An 18,798-nucleotide genomic window follows, 5' to 3' on the forward strand; every position below is an offset into this window, starting at 1 on the left:
AGCAAACTATTCAGAAATTATCACAGTTCCTTGTAGTATATAAAGTATATTTTCAAGATGTCTGACTGTTACATGCAATTAAAGTATACAAACGCAGAATATCTTGCAAAAATACTCACAATGTTATTTGTGGGACACAAATTTGAAAAATTATTTCTTTACATTTTTTTTTATGCAACACCTGAATTCTAATGTTGAGAGAGTTTGAAAAATTAGAAAAAAAATTTGCAAGCTAAACCTAAAGATAAAAACTTAAAATATGTTGAATACTTGAGTATTGACGCCTATGAACTTATTTAGCAGAGCCAACGTTGATAGTGTGCTGCAGACAGATTTAGGAAAGTCGACCAGTGGTGGTTTTTGCTGCCTTTTCCTGGCACTTTTTGGTCAGATTATTTGTGCCACTGAGAAACTGCTTACTTACAACAGTTTTCAAATCTTTCTACAGATTGATGAGCAAATTCAAACCAGAACTTCAACTTGGCTACTCAAGGACATTTATTGTCTCATGTTTAATCCAAAAAAGTATATACGAGTACCTTCGTAATCTTGAATTTCAGTCCTTGAATTTTCATACCTTTTTTAAAGTCTGACTGAATAAATTATTTTATTCAACCATGGTTACTTGTATTTCAGTCCAAATTCCCATCCTAACATGCTTTATAGACCTAATTAATGGGAATTCACTGCACACCCTATTGATACCACCACAATGGTTGACAATACTTGGTAACTGATTTCTTCGAGTGGAAAAGCATCTTCATTACATGTTGGAGAACGTCTAGAATTTCTTTTAAATTCCTCTATATTATACTTTTTAGAGTCCTATATCCAAAAATCTCTGAATTAGGTGTAAGTATTGTGTTACTGTTGGTAACAGGGCTTCTTTAACAGTTTGTTTATCCTATAATTTCCTTAATGAAGCAATATGTATCTATTCAAAAAGATCATGTTCACAATCTATAGCAACACTACAAACATCGTATCAACTGCCAGCTATGTCCACAAAAAATAACACTACACAAAAATTGATTGCAACATTGAATCTCTGCAATACGATTGATCTGTGAACAAAATTGTGATCATTCTGATGAGCTGTTACTCTAAGGAGGTAGAACATCTAGACAGACTGACCATCCGGAACATTTACCGTGTAGTGGAGTAATCTTCCTGATATGGAAAGTCTCTCCACCTCTTGACAACAAATATTAAGGTTGTATTTTGGGCAAGTGTACAATTTAGTATATCTGCCTAGGGGCAGACCAGTGGCATAGTGGTAGGACTGCTTTCTTGCAACAAGGAGGCCAGAGTTTATGTCCAGGCTGCTCCCTGTGTGGAGTTTTTTGTTCCCAAATGAGGTTCCTCTGGATGCTCCAATTTTCTCAAACAGTTCAAAGACACATAGGCTGGGTACATTGGCGATGTTAAATATTAGCTCGGGTATGTGTGTGCATTCAAGCTGTGATGGACTGAAATAACTCTTTCCAGGGATTTTTCCTGTCTTGTGCCTTATACTTGCTGTGATAGGCTGTATGGATGGATGGATGGAGATGTCTTTCCAGGCAGGTACATTATAGACCAAATAAATAAGGCTGATTGTAAAACTTTGCTCCAACCTTTTGAAGTAATTATGTTCAATCTTGATTCCCAGGAAAGAACTATATAAGTTAGAAACCTATATACTGTATTTGCTAATAGCAGAAACATTTCAGTTTAGACCAATGTGACATGTACATTGAAACAGTTACTCGCATGGCTGTTTTCCTCCCCAAAAAAATGTGATGAACATTTCTCTAGCTAATAATCCATATACTCGGTCCTTGATGAGCTACTGAATTGCCTGTATATACTGCTCTGGAGAACCTGTCATTTTACATCAGCCACAGCCATACTTCGGTCATTTGACTTGATTTTCCATCCACTGTATGCCAAAGGGTGATTTTAAAATGAAGCTGAAAAGTCCCTGCCCTCCAAAGCAGTCCCATCCCATGATAACAACTGGACCATCTATACACCACTTATTTTGGTTTTACTTCAAAATCTATTGTAGAAAACTGCCCCCTAAAATGTTCTTAACAGGTTGGGGAGTGATAAGTCTTTTCCCTTGCTGTGGTCTTCTTCTGTAAGCTCATCTTCCTTGCAGTTCTGCTTTTGCCAGCATATAGACTTGCACATCATTCTAATTGTGAGCAATTCCTGTACTTACTCTTAATTTATTAACCTACCCAAATGTCTATGAAAATTTCATGTGCTAGAGTCCAATAAGCACCAAGTAAGCATTTTTTAACAGCCTCAAAAACGAGCTAGTGTTTTTCTCGTAACTCAAAAATGCAATTATCTGTACCACATCAAGTGTCGATATGAGAATCATCATATGTGTTTGAGTTTATTCTTCATTACTTATAGCTGCAAGTTTCTGTGCTCAACTAACAACATTCTGTGTCATCTCTTTGTGTGGTTCTCGCAAAAACATTTTTTAAACCTGGTCCTTGTCCTTGTTCTTTATGCACAGACCACTCGCTTTTCTCCAATTGTATTATTAAGTTGTGTTTTACCGAATGCTGCTTGCCTGACAGCATTATGTCATCAAGACAATCGTAGCAGCAGGGATGTTCTGTTACTATGTTTAACAGGTATCAATGTATGTGACTTTGAAACCTCAAAGCTCTCGAATTTTCATTCATGCATACCAATCTATATTACATACACAAATCATACAGTATGTCATATGGTGACTTCTGGACAGAATCAATCCATTTTACAGTTGTATATTTTCTCTTTGTAATATTGTGACAAATCCTTTTTTTTTTTTTTTTTAGTTAGACCCAATAGGTTAAAATCCTAAACAACTTTAGATGACTATTTGTTTTTCTTTTTTTTTTTTTTTGTACCTTTCAACCCTTCATTTATATGTTCATAAGTCTGTCAATATCAGACAGTAAAAGTTGAAATTGGTGCTGTTTATTATCCTTGTTTTACACAAGAGTGGTTTGGTAAATCAGTGGATAACACAACATACAAATTTTATTTATGACTATGCAACACTTCACGGTTCTTATGATTAAAATATATGTTTCTGATTAGTTGCATGAATAAGTGACTCTTTTCAGCTTCAAATTGAATATTCACTATGCCATAACTTTCACCAGTTTGAAATACATTTTTTTTTTTTTCATTTTCCAAAAAAATAATTTTTACTTTACACCTACTATGGCAAGCATTTTGCAAAATGTCTGTGTGATAGAAAGTTACATTGCTGTGGGGCTTCCAGTTTAATTTTTTAACAGTAGCTGTTTGCTTCCTTAACAGATAAAAGCATCCCAGCTCCAGGGACAATGGTGGAGATGACACAAGCAGCCCTGAACCAACCAGTTTCACAGAGCTCCCAAGTGGAGTACTTGCTCACAATTCCCAGTCCACCTCCCCTGCGTCGTGCAAGCCTGCCAATGGGCACCTCCTTCAACCCCACTAACCATCTTGTCCCACTGATGCTTGACACTCCTGAAAGTACTTGTAACCAGTCTGGACAGGAGGGCTCTTCTCGTGAACTTCTCAATTACTCTGTGCAAAGTGATGGTTCTGGGTGAGTAAACCTTCTGCTCTTGATGGGGTTTGGAATGTCTAGCTCAAGTCAAATGTTGTTATTCACATGTTCAACTTATTAAAATTAACAATCGGTGTATTTAGTTAGCTAGGCATCACTGAAAAATGGATAGCTTTGCCACTACATATCACCAAAATTTTCATTAGAAAAACTGACTATTGTGGGACATAGAGCACTGATATTATAAGTACCTGTAGTTGGAGTCATTGCTTGCTAAATACTACAAGTGTTCTCTCCAAAGACTCATAGATTCCTTTACGCCTGTGCAGTCATTAGTAAATTTAGTGTGCATCCAATCATTAAGTTTTTTTTAAACATTTGACTTTGCAAAATTTGTCGTTTAGAAATTTGCTCACTGAAACATATCTACATATTCTGTGAAGTCTTTACATTAATAAAATCATGCACGTCTATTTTAAGACCTATAAGCTAAGCTGCACTACAATAGATTGTTGCCCCACAATGAAGAAAAGCTATATGAATCACTTTAAGGTGACTACAAAATAAAACATTTAGATTGAAATGAAGCAGGTTAAATACATTTAGCTGTACAGTATACAGGGCTGGTTCTGAAGTGCTGCAGTGGCTGCATATTTTCTTTTAAAATAGATTGTTGCAGTCAGTTACTGCTGTTGAACATGCATCTAATTTTTCTGGATGACGTGCCTCTGCCTTCAGTTGCTTTTTCAGAGGTTGCTAATATTGTATTTATCAACCTACAGAGAGCAGAATTCAAAGACACCCCGAAAATCAAAGTGAAAATATGATGCGGCAGGCTAGTCCATTTTGCCGAAATTTTGTTGCAGCAACTCAAAATCGTACTCAGTAGTTTGTATGGCCCCCACATGCATGTCTGACAATGTCCTAATGATGGTGTCTTGGGGGATCTCCTCCCAGATCTGGACCAAGGCATCACTGAGCTCCTGGACTGTCTGAGGTGCAACCTGGCAGTGTCGGGTGGACCGAAATATAATGTCACACACAGAGATGTTCTATTGAATTTAGGACAGGCGAGCATGGGGGCCAGTGAATGGTATCAGTTCCTTCATCCTCAAAGAACTGCTTGCATACTTTCGCCACATGAGGCCAGGCATTGTCATGCACCAGGAGGAACCTAAGACCCACTGCACCAGCATAAGGTCTGACGATGGGTCCAAGAATTTCATCCCGATACCTAAGGGCCGGGGTTATACTTCATGCATCGCATGCTGCAGTGGATGCTCCTGCTACGCAAGCATTGTACTGTTTATACTTGCGCGCATACTTTACGTAAATCTGGAGGAATCCACCAGGTGGCAGTGTGAGATATTATTACGGTGAGAACAGATTTGGCTTCGGTGTGTTGTGAATTGCCTGGAACACCTATTAAATTCCAATGACATTTTACCGCAATATCGCTAATAAGGATGTTTAATGATTAAGTCCATCACTCCAGGGATTTGTCCATTTCAGCTAGCATTGAATAAAAGGCAGAAGCAATCACTGGACAAGGCATCAGCTCATTGCAAGGTGAATACAGTAAACCCTTGTATATCGCGGTTAATCCGCTCCAGACTCTACCGCGATAAATGAATTTCCGCGAAGTAGGATTCTATATTTATAAATCTAATATTTTCGCAATTAGAGCAATAGAAAACCTGTTTACGACCTTCTAAATACGTGTTTTAACATTATTAGAGCCCTCTAGACATGAAGTAACACCCTTTAGTCAAAAGTTTAAACTGTGCTCCATGACAAGACAGAGATGGCAGTTCTTTCTCACAATTAAAAGAATGCAAACATATCTTCCTCGTCAAAGAAGTGTGCGTCAGGAGCAGAGAATGTCAGAGAGAGAGAGAAAAGTAAACAATCAAAAATCAATAGGGCTGTTGGGCTTTTAAGTTGAAGCACCGCGATAAAGTGGCTGCAAGTAAGGGATCAATGTGAAGGTAGTCTTTCAGCATTTTTTAGAGGAACGTCCGTATCTTCTAAGCAAACAGCCTCTGTGCTAACAGCCCCTCTGCTCACACCCCCTTTGTCAGGAGCAGAGAATGTCAGAGAGAGTGAGAGAGACAGAGAAAAGCAAACAATCAAAAATTAATACGTGCTGTTAGAGCTTTTAAGTGTACGGAGCACCTCGAGGGAAGCATATCGTATATCATTGAGGAGTTTTATTTAATACATAATATAGCTCTAATTGGGTAGCTTTTCAGCCATTCGCCAATAGCGTCCCTTGTATGAAATCAACTGGGCAAACAAACTGAGGAAGCATGTACAATAAATTAAAAGACCCATTGTCCGCAGAAATCCGCGAACCAGCGAAAAATCTGTGATATATATTTAGATTTGCTTACATTTAAAATCCGCGATGGAGTGAAGCCACGAAAGTCGAAGCGTGATATAGCGAGGGATTACTGTACAAGCACTCGCATACACTAGTGTCATTTTAGTGTAACCAAATCTGCATATCTTTGGAAGGAAACCGGAGCACACTGAGGACACCCAGCAGGAAAACGTGTAAACTCCAGGCAGAGAATATCAGCAATGTAACTCCCTGCAAGACAGTACCACTAACGCTCCCCGACCGTGTCACCCCCATGTGTGTAACTATTAACAGTATTCATTATTTAAACAAAATTACAGATTTATCTGTAACATACATACTTTAATGCATTTCATCATGAAAGTGATATCTTGTATAAATCTAAGGATTCTAAATGTGCAGAGAGTTGGAATATCATACATTTAATGTGCTCGATATGGTGATCTCTAGCTAGCGATTCGCTGCTGTCAGGACCAGATGGAAGCCCTAGAAGAAAAGACGGCACAGAAGACAGTATGTGAGACTTTTAAAATGTATCACGTCATTACAATCGGGAATATGCAACGCTGGAATATAAAAGCATCATGAATACATCTGTATGTTGGCATTTTGCTTCACCACATTGAACCATTCATCAAATATCAAAGCGCACACACCGATCTTGTAGGATCCGCAAAGCGGCTTTGTGTCACATGTAGATAGTAAACAGAGACTCTGACGTCACATTCCAACTTTTAGCACACTGCGCCCCCCGAATTTTTGCTGGTACTGCAACTTGCATACGCGTTAATTGCTGAGGACCTGGGGCCTCATGTATAACGCCGTGCGTAGAACTCTCACTATAACATGGCGTAAGCACAAAAGCCGAAATGTGCTTACGCACAGAAAAATCCAGATGCAGGAACTTCCACATTCTTCCGCTACATAAATCCCAATCAGCGTGAAAAGTAACGCTCGTGCACATGCTTTATGTAACGCCCCAACTCCTCCCAGAATTACGCCTCTTTGAATATGCAAATCACTATAAATCACCCTTAAGCTCAGCCTTCTGTGAAAAGACAATGGGAAAAGCACAGGGGGAAATATAAGAATTTCAGCGAATACCAAGTGGAAGCAAAGGAAAACATAGTATTTGTTCAAATAAACCGTGGTATAATCAACAAAAGGAAGTTGGTCGAGTGACATAGCGTGTTGGAGAAACTTGAAAGCTCACGTTCACGAAATTCACAAAAAGCTCACGTTCACAAAGTCGCCGTGAAAAGGCGAGTTGTAGCCCACTGTCAGAGTGTCATATGAAAGCTTATTAGAGTACAGAGAAAAAAGGCACACAGTGGGGAAAAAGCTCAAAATGTCAACTTCAATCTCGACATTTCCACTTTAATCACGTAGTTTATTTTGTCATTAAAGTAGAACATCATAAACTTCATCTTAAAATCGTTTAATTAACCAGTTTCTCAAATCACATCGTAATTAAAGTATCACGTTAAATGTTTTGTATTCGATCTTCTATGTGCTCTATGTGTGTGAATCACTACTTGCTTCTTAAACTGGCTCTCTTCCTCCAGCTGGACACAGAATCCATTACATTCGTGATATTACAGCTCTCTGAATAACTAAAATACTGAGATGTATACGTGATGTCATTTTTATGATGATAGGAGTTAAAGCACGTTATTAAACATGAGTTTCACGGCACAGTGGTTGTGTGCGACCTTCGATGAAATCATTTATTGCAGCAGTACTCAGGGGCGGCTCTAGGCTTTTGGTGGCACTGGGCAGAGGAAGAATCAGTGGCTCCTTTGCCCGCCAATGTCAGTAAGGTAGCTTATGCACGGTGGATGGCCACGTCCGTTGCAGACACTGCATAGCTGCCTCGTGCTCATGACATAAGCATTTAACTTTTGCTGAAATTTGTCGCTGTGTTTTTAGCTGTGTTATTTTCTCTTTCCGTTTTATATTCAATATATATTGGCGTAGCCACCACTGCAGTCCTTGCTTTTCTTTCCCCAAATACCCAATCACCACACAATCATCTCTGTAATAGAAAGGAAAGGCTTTGAAACGTTTTGCCGTGGCAGAGACAGCGTGTGCTTAATGCCGTATACCGATAATTCTCTTTCCGATCAGCTGCTGCTGTGATTCACACTCAGATACAGTGATATAAATACTCCGAGTGGTGCAATGAGAGTAATATGGAAAAAGATGATCCGCTGTGGCAACTCCTAACGGGAGGAGCTGAAAGAAGAAGAAGAAGGTGCATTGAGAGTAACAACGCTAAAGCAGTTATGGTATTTGGAATACTATGGCTGTTCCCTGGACCATTATATTGTTACAAGTTAATTACAATCAGATGTGTTACACTAATAAACAATATGTGGTTAGTTTCAGTGTATTTATAAAGCCGCGTCAGGAAAATAAGGTGTAACCACACAGAAACAGTAGCATTGCTTTGACGCTGGGTGCCGTCAGTCTGCAAAACCGAGCGGAGAACTTGCGTACGACAAGGTATGAGGTACCTTGAAAAAGTCTGTGACTTTACGCCAAGTGTAGGTTTTATACATCGCGATTTGAACGTGGAAAAGTTCTTACGCAACATTTCTGTGCATACGCAGCGTTTATACATGAGGCCCCCGCTCAGAGGACGCATCAAATGAACGGTGAGAACATGTGGCAGCCATGATGTGGGCACCTATGCGTTCTGAGCGTTAAGTATAAATGAGCCCTAATGGCAGTCAAAGTGCCTCTGTCTAGCCTGTAGAGGTCTGTGCATCCCTCCATGGATATGCCTCCTCAGACCATCACCATACCGGTCCTGCTGAATGATGTTGCTGGCTGTATAGCTAAATACATATTTTAAACCTCTCAAGAACAATGCTCACACCCCCAGAAAAGGTGTTTTTTTCCACTGCTGAGGCTGTATGCAGTCCAGGTTAAGAACAATCAATTTTAAACAATGATTCACAATAAGATAACATTTTTAAAATTTAAGGTTTTTTTTTTCATTTCATTCATTGTATCTGTAAAATATTCATAATTCAGATTTTATTTTACAAATGTACAACTTAGCAAATAAAATTTCCAAAAACATTTTAAGGTGAATGCAAAAAATATAGCTGATATTAGTTTCACTGCATTTTTAATTTTCATGCTTACTAGGTGATGGGATTTTTAAAGTGAAAATTTTAAAGATACAGTAATCCCTCCTCGATCGCGGGGGTTGCGTTCCAGACCCCCCCGCGATAGGTGAAAATCCGCGAAGTAGAAACCATATGTTTGTATGGTTATTTTTATATATTTTAAGCCCTTATAAACTCTCCCACACTGTTAACATTATTAGAGCCCTCTAGACATGAAATAACACCCTTTAGTCAAACGTTTAAACTGTGCTACATTACAAGACAGAGATGACAGTTCTTTCTCACAATTAAAAGAAAGCAAATATATCTTATCTTTAAAGGAGCGCCGTCAGGAGCAGAAAATGTCAGAGAGAGCGCTCGCAAAGAAAAGCAAACAATCAAAAAATCAATACATGCTTTTAAGTATACAGAAGCACCGATAAAGCGGCATTTTGTAGAGGAGCGTCCGTGTCCTCTGTGCAAACAGCCCCTCTGCTCACACCCCCTCCGTCAGGCAGAGAGAGTGAGAAAGACAGAGAGAAGCAAGCAAGCACCGCGCGGAAGCATATCTTATAGCATTGAGGAGTTTTAGTTAATATGTAATACATGCTCTGATTGGGTAGCTTCTAAGCCAACCGCCAATAGCATCCCTTGTATGAAATCAACTGGGCAATCAAACTGAGAAAGCATGTAACCTAAATTAAAAGACCCATTGTCCGCAGAAAGCGGCGAACCAGCAAAAAATCCATGATATATATTTAGATATGCTTACATTTAAAATCCGCGATAGAGTGAAACCGCGAAAGTCAAAGCGCGATATAGCGAGGGATTACTGTAATATCAAATTTGCTCCTGCTCAATGTGTTGCATCACATTGTGAATATTGGTCAGATCTTAACACTGAATTTTCCCCATAGTCACACTTTTTCCGTTCCTAGTTTACCTTTTCATCCATTACTAGAAACCATATACTTGTTCCAAGTCCATCCATCCATCCATTATCCAACCTGCTATATCCTAACTACAGAGTCACGGGAGTCTGCTGGAGCCAATCCCAGCCAACACAGGGCGCAAGGCAGGAAACAAACCCTGGGCAAGGCGCCAGCCCACCACAGGGCGCGCATACACACCCACACACCAAGCACAGAATGTACCTAACCTGCATGTCTTTGGACTGTGGGAGGAATCCGGAGTACCTTTTTCCAAGTCTCCTTACAAATTTTACATTTCAATTCTAAAGTAAGCAAAGGCAATATTCAGATGTAGGGTTGACTGAAAGTTGGTGATAAGGGAAGTGTAATATTCTTCTTTGTTTTTTACCTTAAATGTAGGTACCTTTTTGTATATAATTTTTATCTAATGTAGTAATGTCCTTTTACACAGCGAATTGTGTAGACTATTGTAAAAGTGTTTTTCTTGTACTTCTTACTAGCATGGATAAAAAATGTATTTATTTTTTCTTTCATAGCTCTCTTTGTGATTACACTGATCATCTCACCACTTCTATCAAGGTGGAACCGCAGCACTATATGCAAGGTCCACAGAATTCCACTCCAATGGCTTCTTACCAGCTAGGACAATTTGCACAGCAACATGCTGGGCTGCTGCCAGCCCATAGCTTAAATCATGGCCAGCTTTCACAATATCAGCGGTTCCCCTTCCTCAACACCAGCTATCAAGCTAATGTGAGCCTTGCACCAACACCTCCAGTTGATTCCACTGCATCTTTTCTTAACTTTGGAGCTTCAAATGCCATTACCAATTCTGGAATCCTGACATATACTGCTGGAAATGGCCGTGGATATTATCAAGGCCAATCTGGAAACCAAATTCTTTTGCAGCAAGGCATGCACGGTGGGTGTGTAATTTGAAAGTGCCTTTTAAGTTGCTTCTTAGGACTATTTGTGTCACATGAATTTTTCATGAAATACAGGTAAACCTATTGGAATGAAAAAATATACTGTATAGACCAATGAAAAGGTAAATGCCAAATTAACATGTTTTGGGCCATTGTACATTTCATATCCAATCCATGAGTGTCATGTCAACTCTAGATGATAATAGTATTTTAATATTTAATGTAAACATTCTAAAGTACTAGGGTGTTGTACCGTGTTAGCCATTATGAATGTAGAGAAAAGCCAAGCAAAATGACACCTTTTATTGGCTAACTAAAAAGATTACAATATGCAAGCTTTCGAGGCAACTCAGGCCCCTTCTTCAGGCAAGATTTGGCTTTTCTCTGTTATCATCTAAGTAATTAATGCTTTTACTTCTCAAACATGGTCTTAAGTTTCCACAGTATTCTCCTATATTCTGCACGTACATAAATTCTGAAACAACCGCATTGATCTTCCTGGTTTGCACTGACATAGTTTGGATTCTGATGTGCCCTTGTCACATGAAAAGGCATTATATAAAATACAAGCTAAGCTGATGGTCTGTTAAAAGTTGGCTACATTAGGGTACAAGGTTCTCAAATAATGATAATGCTTCTGAATAAGAATGAATTTTTAAGAGAAAAGCTTTATGCATTTAATATTAACAAGACTTTGGGGATACAGTTCTCCAGATTTGACATGGTTGTGTGTTTTTATTTTTCAAAAATATTTTCATTTTCTAGAGTACTGGCCTCTTTTTTTCAATTGTGTTCATCTGTACTTTTAAAAGCTCTTTGTAATGGAATGATATGTAAAGATGCTATGTAAAATAAAGTTTGAATAATTTTTTCAAACTTGTAAATAGGAAGTAGGATTCACAAATACAGGACAAACCTTGACATGTTCTCTAGTCCTCCTAACAGCATGTTTAATTGCTATGCTGAATTAAATTACAGGCAGAGAAAATTAGCGATTTAGGAGGCAAATAAACTGTTTATCAGTTAAGTACCTACCTCTCAGTCTGTGAACATGAGCAAGTCACTTAACTGGCCTGTATTGCAGTTTTCAAAGGAAATTTATACACTAGCTTTGTACTTCTAAAGTGCATTGAGATGGTTCTGTTATAGAAAGACTCAATGAAAGAAAAGTGTTAACATAGACAACTGATTAAGTCTATTTGTATTTGTTAATTAGACAGTAATTGTTGATCTCCATGTAACTTAACAAGTTAACTTGTTTACTAGTAGTAATAATAATAGTAACAACATTAATAATAATGATATGTGATTCTACAGACTGTTTAAAGAGGGGTTAAATAGATTATATTATTATATGTTTTATGCACTGAATATATCGGTTGTCATTTTTCTGTATTTTTATTCTTGTTTATGCATTGCTGCTCTAAATTTATAAAGAGATTTGGTTGCATTGGTACAAAGAGTAATTCAACCAAATATGATATGCTTTCAGAATATCCATACTTAAATTCTTATCCAAATCTGTCAAGACTATCATAATAGCACACTTGTCAACTGATGCAAATGAATACACAATCACATCTCTAACAACTCTGTACTTATTTGCCTTAAATCCACTAAATAAGATTAAGATATCTGTCCAAACAGCTGTGGCATGTTTGTGAAGACAGGCAGTAGAGAGGAATGGGGAAAAAAATAATATAGACACAAATTATTGTGTCCTGCTATAAGAAGTAAATTGTATTTGGCATAGTCAGCAATGCTTAATCAATTAGAATCACAATAGAAAATTGGCAAAATAATGCAAGTAACTATTGTTCTGACTGACCCCATAGTGATTACCGTATACAGTCTTAAAAAAACCTACAAACAAAAAATGAAAAACAATATTGCAGTTGTTGTTGTTATTATATTACACAAATGATTGCTGGATCATTGTCATAGAAAATTAAAATTCTACTTTAAATTATTAAATAAAAATATGTTAAAAAAAAAAAAAAAAATCCAAGACAAATATTAGTTTCAAAACTGACAATGTTTACTCAATAAATCTCGATTTCGTTTGTATTTAGTATGAATTATAATATTAAATAGACTTTAGTATTATGATTAAAACCTTTCTATTTCAACTATCTGTTATATAAGTTAACACATACTGGAAGCATTCCTCTATTTTATATACATAAATACATTATACTTCATGATCTCTGGAGTTTGCATACAGCTCTCCAGTTGTAAAAAGTTTTGTTACCGTGTTTTCACAAGGTTTATGTATATGAAGCTGACAATATTTCACCTTTCTTCAGTTTATGGTACAGTATTTGGAATCCACAAGGAAAAAAAATTATCAGCCCAGATGTAAATGTATTGAAAATAGTGTGTATTTGGCAACTACATTCTGATGTGTGTGGTACTACTCAAGGGGCATTTTTGTTTGTTTTTTATAAGCTAATAAGCACAAGTGTTTCTAGACAACAGTAATAAGTAACTACTGAATGCAACATTTTAGGCTAGTGAAAACTGGTGATTGTACAGATGAAGAGATAATGACACACTTGTAATAGTCCAGGTAAGGCTAGCTGACTCAATTGCAGTCCCTGTGGATAACACAGTGTTATCAAGCAGGCCTTTAAGGCCTTTAAAAGTCAGTAGAAATTACTGCTGGTTGTCCTTAACAGTCCCAGGCTGTGGTAAATCTGCTGTGTTTTCACTCTAAAATGTTCACCAAATGTTAGACTGATAAAACAAAAGCCTAATGTGCAAAAAGTATGTACATTTTTCCTGGCCCATTATCCATAAGATCAACATATGTATTAAGCTGCCTTTACATGTCAGCATCCTCTGATTTTAAAAGTGTCTTTTCTCTCTCTATACTTATTAACTTTCCTGTAAGTCTAATGTTTGATTAAACATGCAGACTAGCAACATCCAGAAGTAAACAGGAAAGAAAAAAAAATAACCAATCTGGTGCAAATTTTGAAGTTTATTAACACATTTAGTTTGAACATAAATTAAAATATCACTTTCGAAGATTTTTTTAATCAATTTTGGTCCATTAGTTGGGATGTTACCATATTTCTGGTCTTTAATAGTTGGATGACATCCACTTCAGCTGTGTAATATATTAGTATGTGTCAAAGGTTCTTTCACTACTTTATGTGAAGTATGGTTTTTCTGGTTTTGGGGAATACTAAACTTGTTTCACTATTTAGAGGGAAGAATTGTGCTGCCTCAGTGTTATCCATGCTTCTTGGAATTTTTAGATTCTCTCCTTTTAGTCTCCTGAAGTTGATTTAACCAGCATGATGTCTTCTGGCTTGTTGATGTGTTATTCTTTTTATTTATACTTCTTTTACAGCTATAATTGAAGTGTATTTTTGTTTTTGATGATGTTACAGCATTTCAGACATTTCCTTGGAGTGACATGTACAGCCAACCCAGCCAGTTTACTTCATCATTGTATCAAAGAGGTCTGTATCCAGGGCTAACCCGTCCTGCTGACCCAAGCCTGTACCAGCCCACATCCAGCCAACACTTCATTCAAGTCCAAAGACCTACCTCTTCAACTGCAGCCTCTCAGAGTTTATTCCAGGGGGCCCAGAGGATTGTTCCCCCACAAAATTTGTACCAGACTTCCCGGAGCTCACGAACAGAGTTCCAGTCAACTGAACACTCCGATTGCCAGGGTGGGAGTGGTGTTAAAAAGGAAGCTGACTCTAACAACAGTAAGTGTGATTATGATACAATAGAACATCCCTTAGCAGAGAGCACTGAATGTCAACCATCCCAAGAGTCAGACTGGCTAAAATGGAGTCCTGATTTTGAGGAAGACTTCTCTCCTATATGTTTTTAAGGTTTAATTTTTTTTCCCTTTTAATGTAAGTTAAAAATCCAAAGAAACACACCTTATTCTGTTTCTAATTGTGTCACACCTTCTGTGACTTAGTTAGGATTCTTGCTTTTTTTCCCCCCTCCTATTTCCAGAAATATTCTAATGCCAAGAAGAGTGTAAGAGTTAGGGGGATGGAAGGTGTTGTGAATTTAGTTCAATTTACAGTGCACACATAACAGAGGGAGCAGCTGATGTTAGAAAAATACTGAAAATGCAGTCATTGTCTTGGCACATTAACAGTATATGTTTATTCTAAGAGTTTAATCCGTCAGGTATTAAGCATCCACAAACTTGAACTGCGCAAATCAAAAAATGTATTTGTACATTTCTAAACCTGTTTATATATTTGTAACATAGTGTGTGTGTTTGTGTGCATGCGAGATATACAAATGTGTACATCTGTGCGTACATTGTGTGAGTGTGTGTAGTATGTAGTCTGTATATGTGCATAAAATGACCAATACAACACATGTGTATACATATTTCACATGTTCAAAAATTAATTTTCATTTGAAATATTATTTTATAGTAAATATATTTTTTTCAATCAGAAAAAATTATTTATTCCCCCTTAAATCTTGAGTGACACTAGCAAAATGCCAGTCCAATAGCAAGTATGGTCCTTTTCTTTTTTTTTAGGAACACATCTCTCTTACTTTAGACCTTTTCAGTTTGGTACAAGTATAGTTATGAAAGGTAGAAGATATTATGTGTTGGTGTGAGCAGATCCTGAAGCCATTAATCCTGAATATGGGCAGAGTATAGATGTGTCTGTGATTGAAGCACTCTTATCTTTTTATCTTTATAGTCTCTCAATTGAAATTTACACATTTTATTGAGTGTTTAAGTGGTGGGACTCTTGACCATTTTTTTTAAGTATGCTACCATTTTTCCTCAGTCATTTGCCAGATTTCAGGCTTGCTTGTGAAAGAGAACAGCTTTCTGGTAGATGTTTTTTTGATTTATAGTTTTTTTTTGTAAGGGACTGAAATGTATAACTTCTTCTATTTTCAGTTTAACAAAGTATACATCATGACTGATATTTCTTCACATTCTTAAATGTTATTAAAGTTAACTATTTTTGTCCTGTTGTTGAGAAGGATTTTCATAGAAATGCTAGTATTGTGAAGCAACATTGTTTCAGCAGAAGACACCTTAAGAGTTTACTTAACTTGGTCTCTCTTTTTCTTATCTTCACTTCTTTATTTTCTCAACAACACTTAACTAGACAAGGAGGCACTAGTCTGAGTACATTACTACTGTATCCCACTTTTTCCAACATTTAGATTACTTATTTTTTATGGTTCTTTTGTGCGATTTTCCTTTTCCTTTATCAAAATATATATATATATACTGTTTGTTCTCCTATTTGTTATTTTTTAACTTTGTTTGTGTATACCTGCAACATATTTATTAATTTCCTGCCATTCCTGCAAAGGAGCAAAGACGTTGACTGATAGCTGGTTGTGTTTTTGTTTTTTTTTGAATTGCTGTGTACTGGCTCATGCAGAGAAATAAATATGTGCATTTGGTTAGATGTTAACAGATGAGCTCATTATTTAACACACATTAAAGGGTCAAACATTAATTTTAATCCACAAACTGTATTTTTATTTAACATTTATACCACGGACTGAAGTGGGGCATTGCTTTTGCTTGTTGTTGTTTTTTTTTTTTTTTGGGGTTTAGTTCTGTGCGTGTGTGAGTAATCAAACCTCACTGATGTTTTGATAAAGCTAGTCCAGTATTTTAAATATGCTGGTAAATAATACTACGTGTATTCTAGTGGGTAATGGAATAATCTTAAAATTAATCTTTTCCTGAAAACATTTCAGATATACATTTATGTATTGCCCTGATTGATTATCAATTATCAGTAAAGGATGTGGGGAAAAGAGCATTCCCCATTAGATTTTTTTTTTTTTCAATAAAAGACAATTTCAAAAAATTTTTAATGATCAATGCATACTGCTGATGCGGTAAATATTTTGATATGGAGTGCAAAATGGCTTTTTTCACAGGTTGGTATTTGAAATAGCAACCTGCACATTTAGATTGTGGAGCAGTTTTTTATGTTCAGTTCAATATAGACTTTACCCAGAATTTAACACGTAGACATCGCCATATGTCATATGGTCTTGCAAGAGAGTACACTTAGCTAATCCTTTGTTTCTTTGTTTTTTTTGTGTATTTTTTAAAAATTGTTTATAGGAAGAATCATTTCTGCAAGCCTTGGCTACTGCATCTGTAGGCATTACATTCTAAATTGCAATTTCTGGGTGCTGAGCTATTTATATCTGAAAACAAAATTAAAATGTGTGTGCCTCTTCTTCCTTTTTATAATCTTTTTTTCCATTGAAGACTTTTATTTATTATGTAAATTTATACAATTGTTTGTTTTCTTGAAGCTCCTGTTTAGTGCTGCCTGAGTGTAAATGTAATGACAAATGTCAATGTGTTCTCTTGCATCAATAAATGCTAAATAATAAACTATACATGGTTAATATTTTTCCCCTTTATTATAAAGTACTTTTGAAATGTATTCCCTTTCTGTATACAGTTAGTTGTAGCTGAGGTTATAGTGAATTTCCAATGTAGGAAAGTTAATCTTTTATAATGTAGCTGGATTACTATTATTATATGCTTTACTTTATACTCTGAATAATACAGTATATTGGTAATACATTAACCACACTGTTCTCACAATGGGAAAATGCCATATCTGAAAGTTTGTTTCACCTAGTCCACCGTTTTAAGGAATCACTCCTGCTTTCCATTACATTTGTCCTTCGTAGCCTCCTTTAATTTGCTCATAAAAACTAAGCAGTTCCTCACTAAACTGTACTTCTGTAAAGTGACCAATATTTTGGCCCTCTAGTAGAGACAGATCTAAACAAAAATCAACTGTGCCTGTTTTTGTAGCTAAATCCATCTCTTTTACGGTCCTTATTCCATAGGCAGAGCTGCATAAGTGAATGTAGCTATGTAAGAACGCGTTTGGCATTGTGTAAAGGTTTCAAATAGTGCATTGAAATAATAAAGAAATGTTAGCAGTAATTGTGTTTGTATGCTACTGTAGCTCATACTTGAACTACATTAATTGCTTATTGTAAAAACATTTTTATGACTTCGCCACTTTGACATGCTGTTTATAAGAACAATTGACCATCTTTTTTTGACATCTTTATAGCTGCTCATTTTAAGTTCAGCTTGACAGAGCTGACAGACTAGAGGTTAACAATCATCAAAAATAAAGAAATGAGAACGCATACACAGAGTACATATTTTCGGCAGTGCAAACTGATCCGATTGTTACTTTTTCTCTCTTTCTCTCTCAGATTTCAATCAAGAAATGGACAAGTAAGTCCACTAGAGTGGTGGAGACGTACAAGCTGTGGAAGGCGATGGGCCATTGTCTTTGTAAAGATGCTTATTGTCTTTCTTTTGCGTTTGCTCACACGTTTAGCACTTGATGTGCAGGTTTATTTGTGTGTGTGTGTGTGTTTTTTTGTTTTGTTTTGTTTTGAATTGTTAAAAATGACTGACATTTATTTTGAAATTGTGACACCTGAAAACCAAATCATAGGCAGGATGTAGCTGATCTGAGATCTGACTACAGGAGAGTTGCACTGACACCCTGAACTTGCTGTTTTTGGAATAAAATATGTATGATTAAGTAAGGAAAATATTTTCTGAGTATTGTTTACTAAAGTGAACTGGAGCAATAACAAATAAAGCTTGGACATGGTTTCTTTGTTATGAATCTTAGTGGCAAAAGTGTCATTATTTTATACATTGTTAGAAGAATGAAATATATTGTTTTGTTGGAATATTGAAGTCTACTATGTGGTAAGAGTATTAGTCATTCATCTCCATTTTATTTTTTCTTAAAGTTGACAATTTATGAAGCTGTCACAGAATTATAAAAAATTGTGTCTTCATTTAGATACAAAATTATTGAAGATATACCTGCATGTTATAGGATGGCAAGATTGATTCAGTACGCTCTGCGCATGAAGCATCAAG

The 18,798-nt window shown here is 36.5% G+C and overlaps 1 protein-coding gene across 2 annotated transcripts in view; it reads left to right on the forward strand.

Moving 5' to 3' along the window:
- The window catches only part of LOC120517998, a 35,196-nt gene extending 16,701 nt beyond the window's left edge, over positions 1-18,495 (forward strand). Inside the window, exons 6-9 of one of the 2 annotated variants that reach the window (XM_039740544.1) lie at positions 3,310-3,583; positions 10,491-10,876; positions 14,279-14,605; positions 18,111-18,495. In XM_039740544.1, the coding sequence (XP_039596478.1) occupies positions 3,310-3,583; positions 10,491-10,876; positions 14,279-14,605; positions 18,111-18,136 (1,013 nt within the window). In that variant the 3' untranslated portion in view covers positions 18,137-18,495. Of the gene's footprint in view, positions 1-3,309; positions 3,584-10,490; positions 10,877-14,278; positions 14,850-18,110 lie in introns of those variants that run through there. The other variant, XM_039740543.1, reaches the window with a different exon arrangement.
- The last annotated feature ends 303 nt before the right edge of the window (positions 18,496-18,798 follow it).

Source organism: Polypterus senegalus, chromosome 17 (genome assembly GCF_016835505.1).
Source record: "Polypterus senegalus isolate Bchr_013 chromosome 17, ASM1683550v1, whole genome shotgun sequence".
NCBI classification, from domain to species: Eukaryota; Metazoa; Chordata; class Cladistia; order Polypteriformes; family Polypteridae; genus Polypterus; species Polypterus senegalus.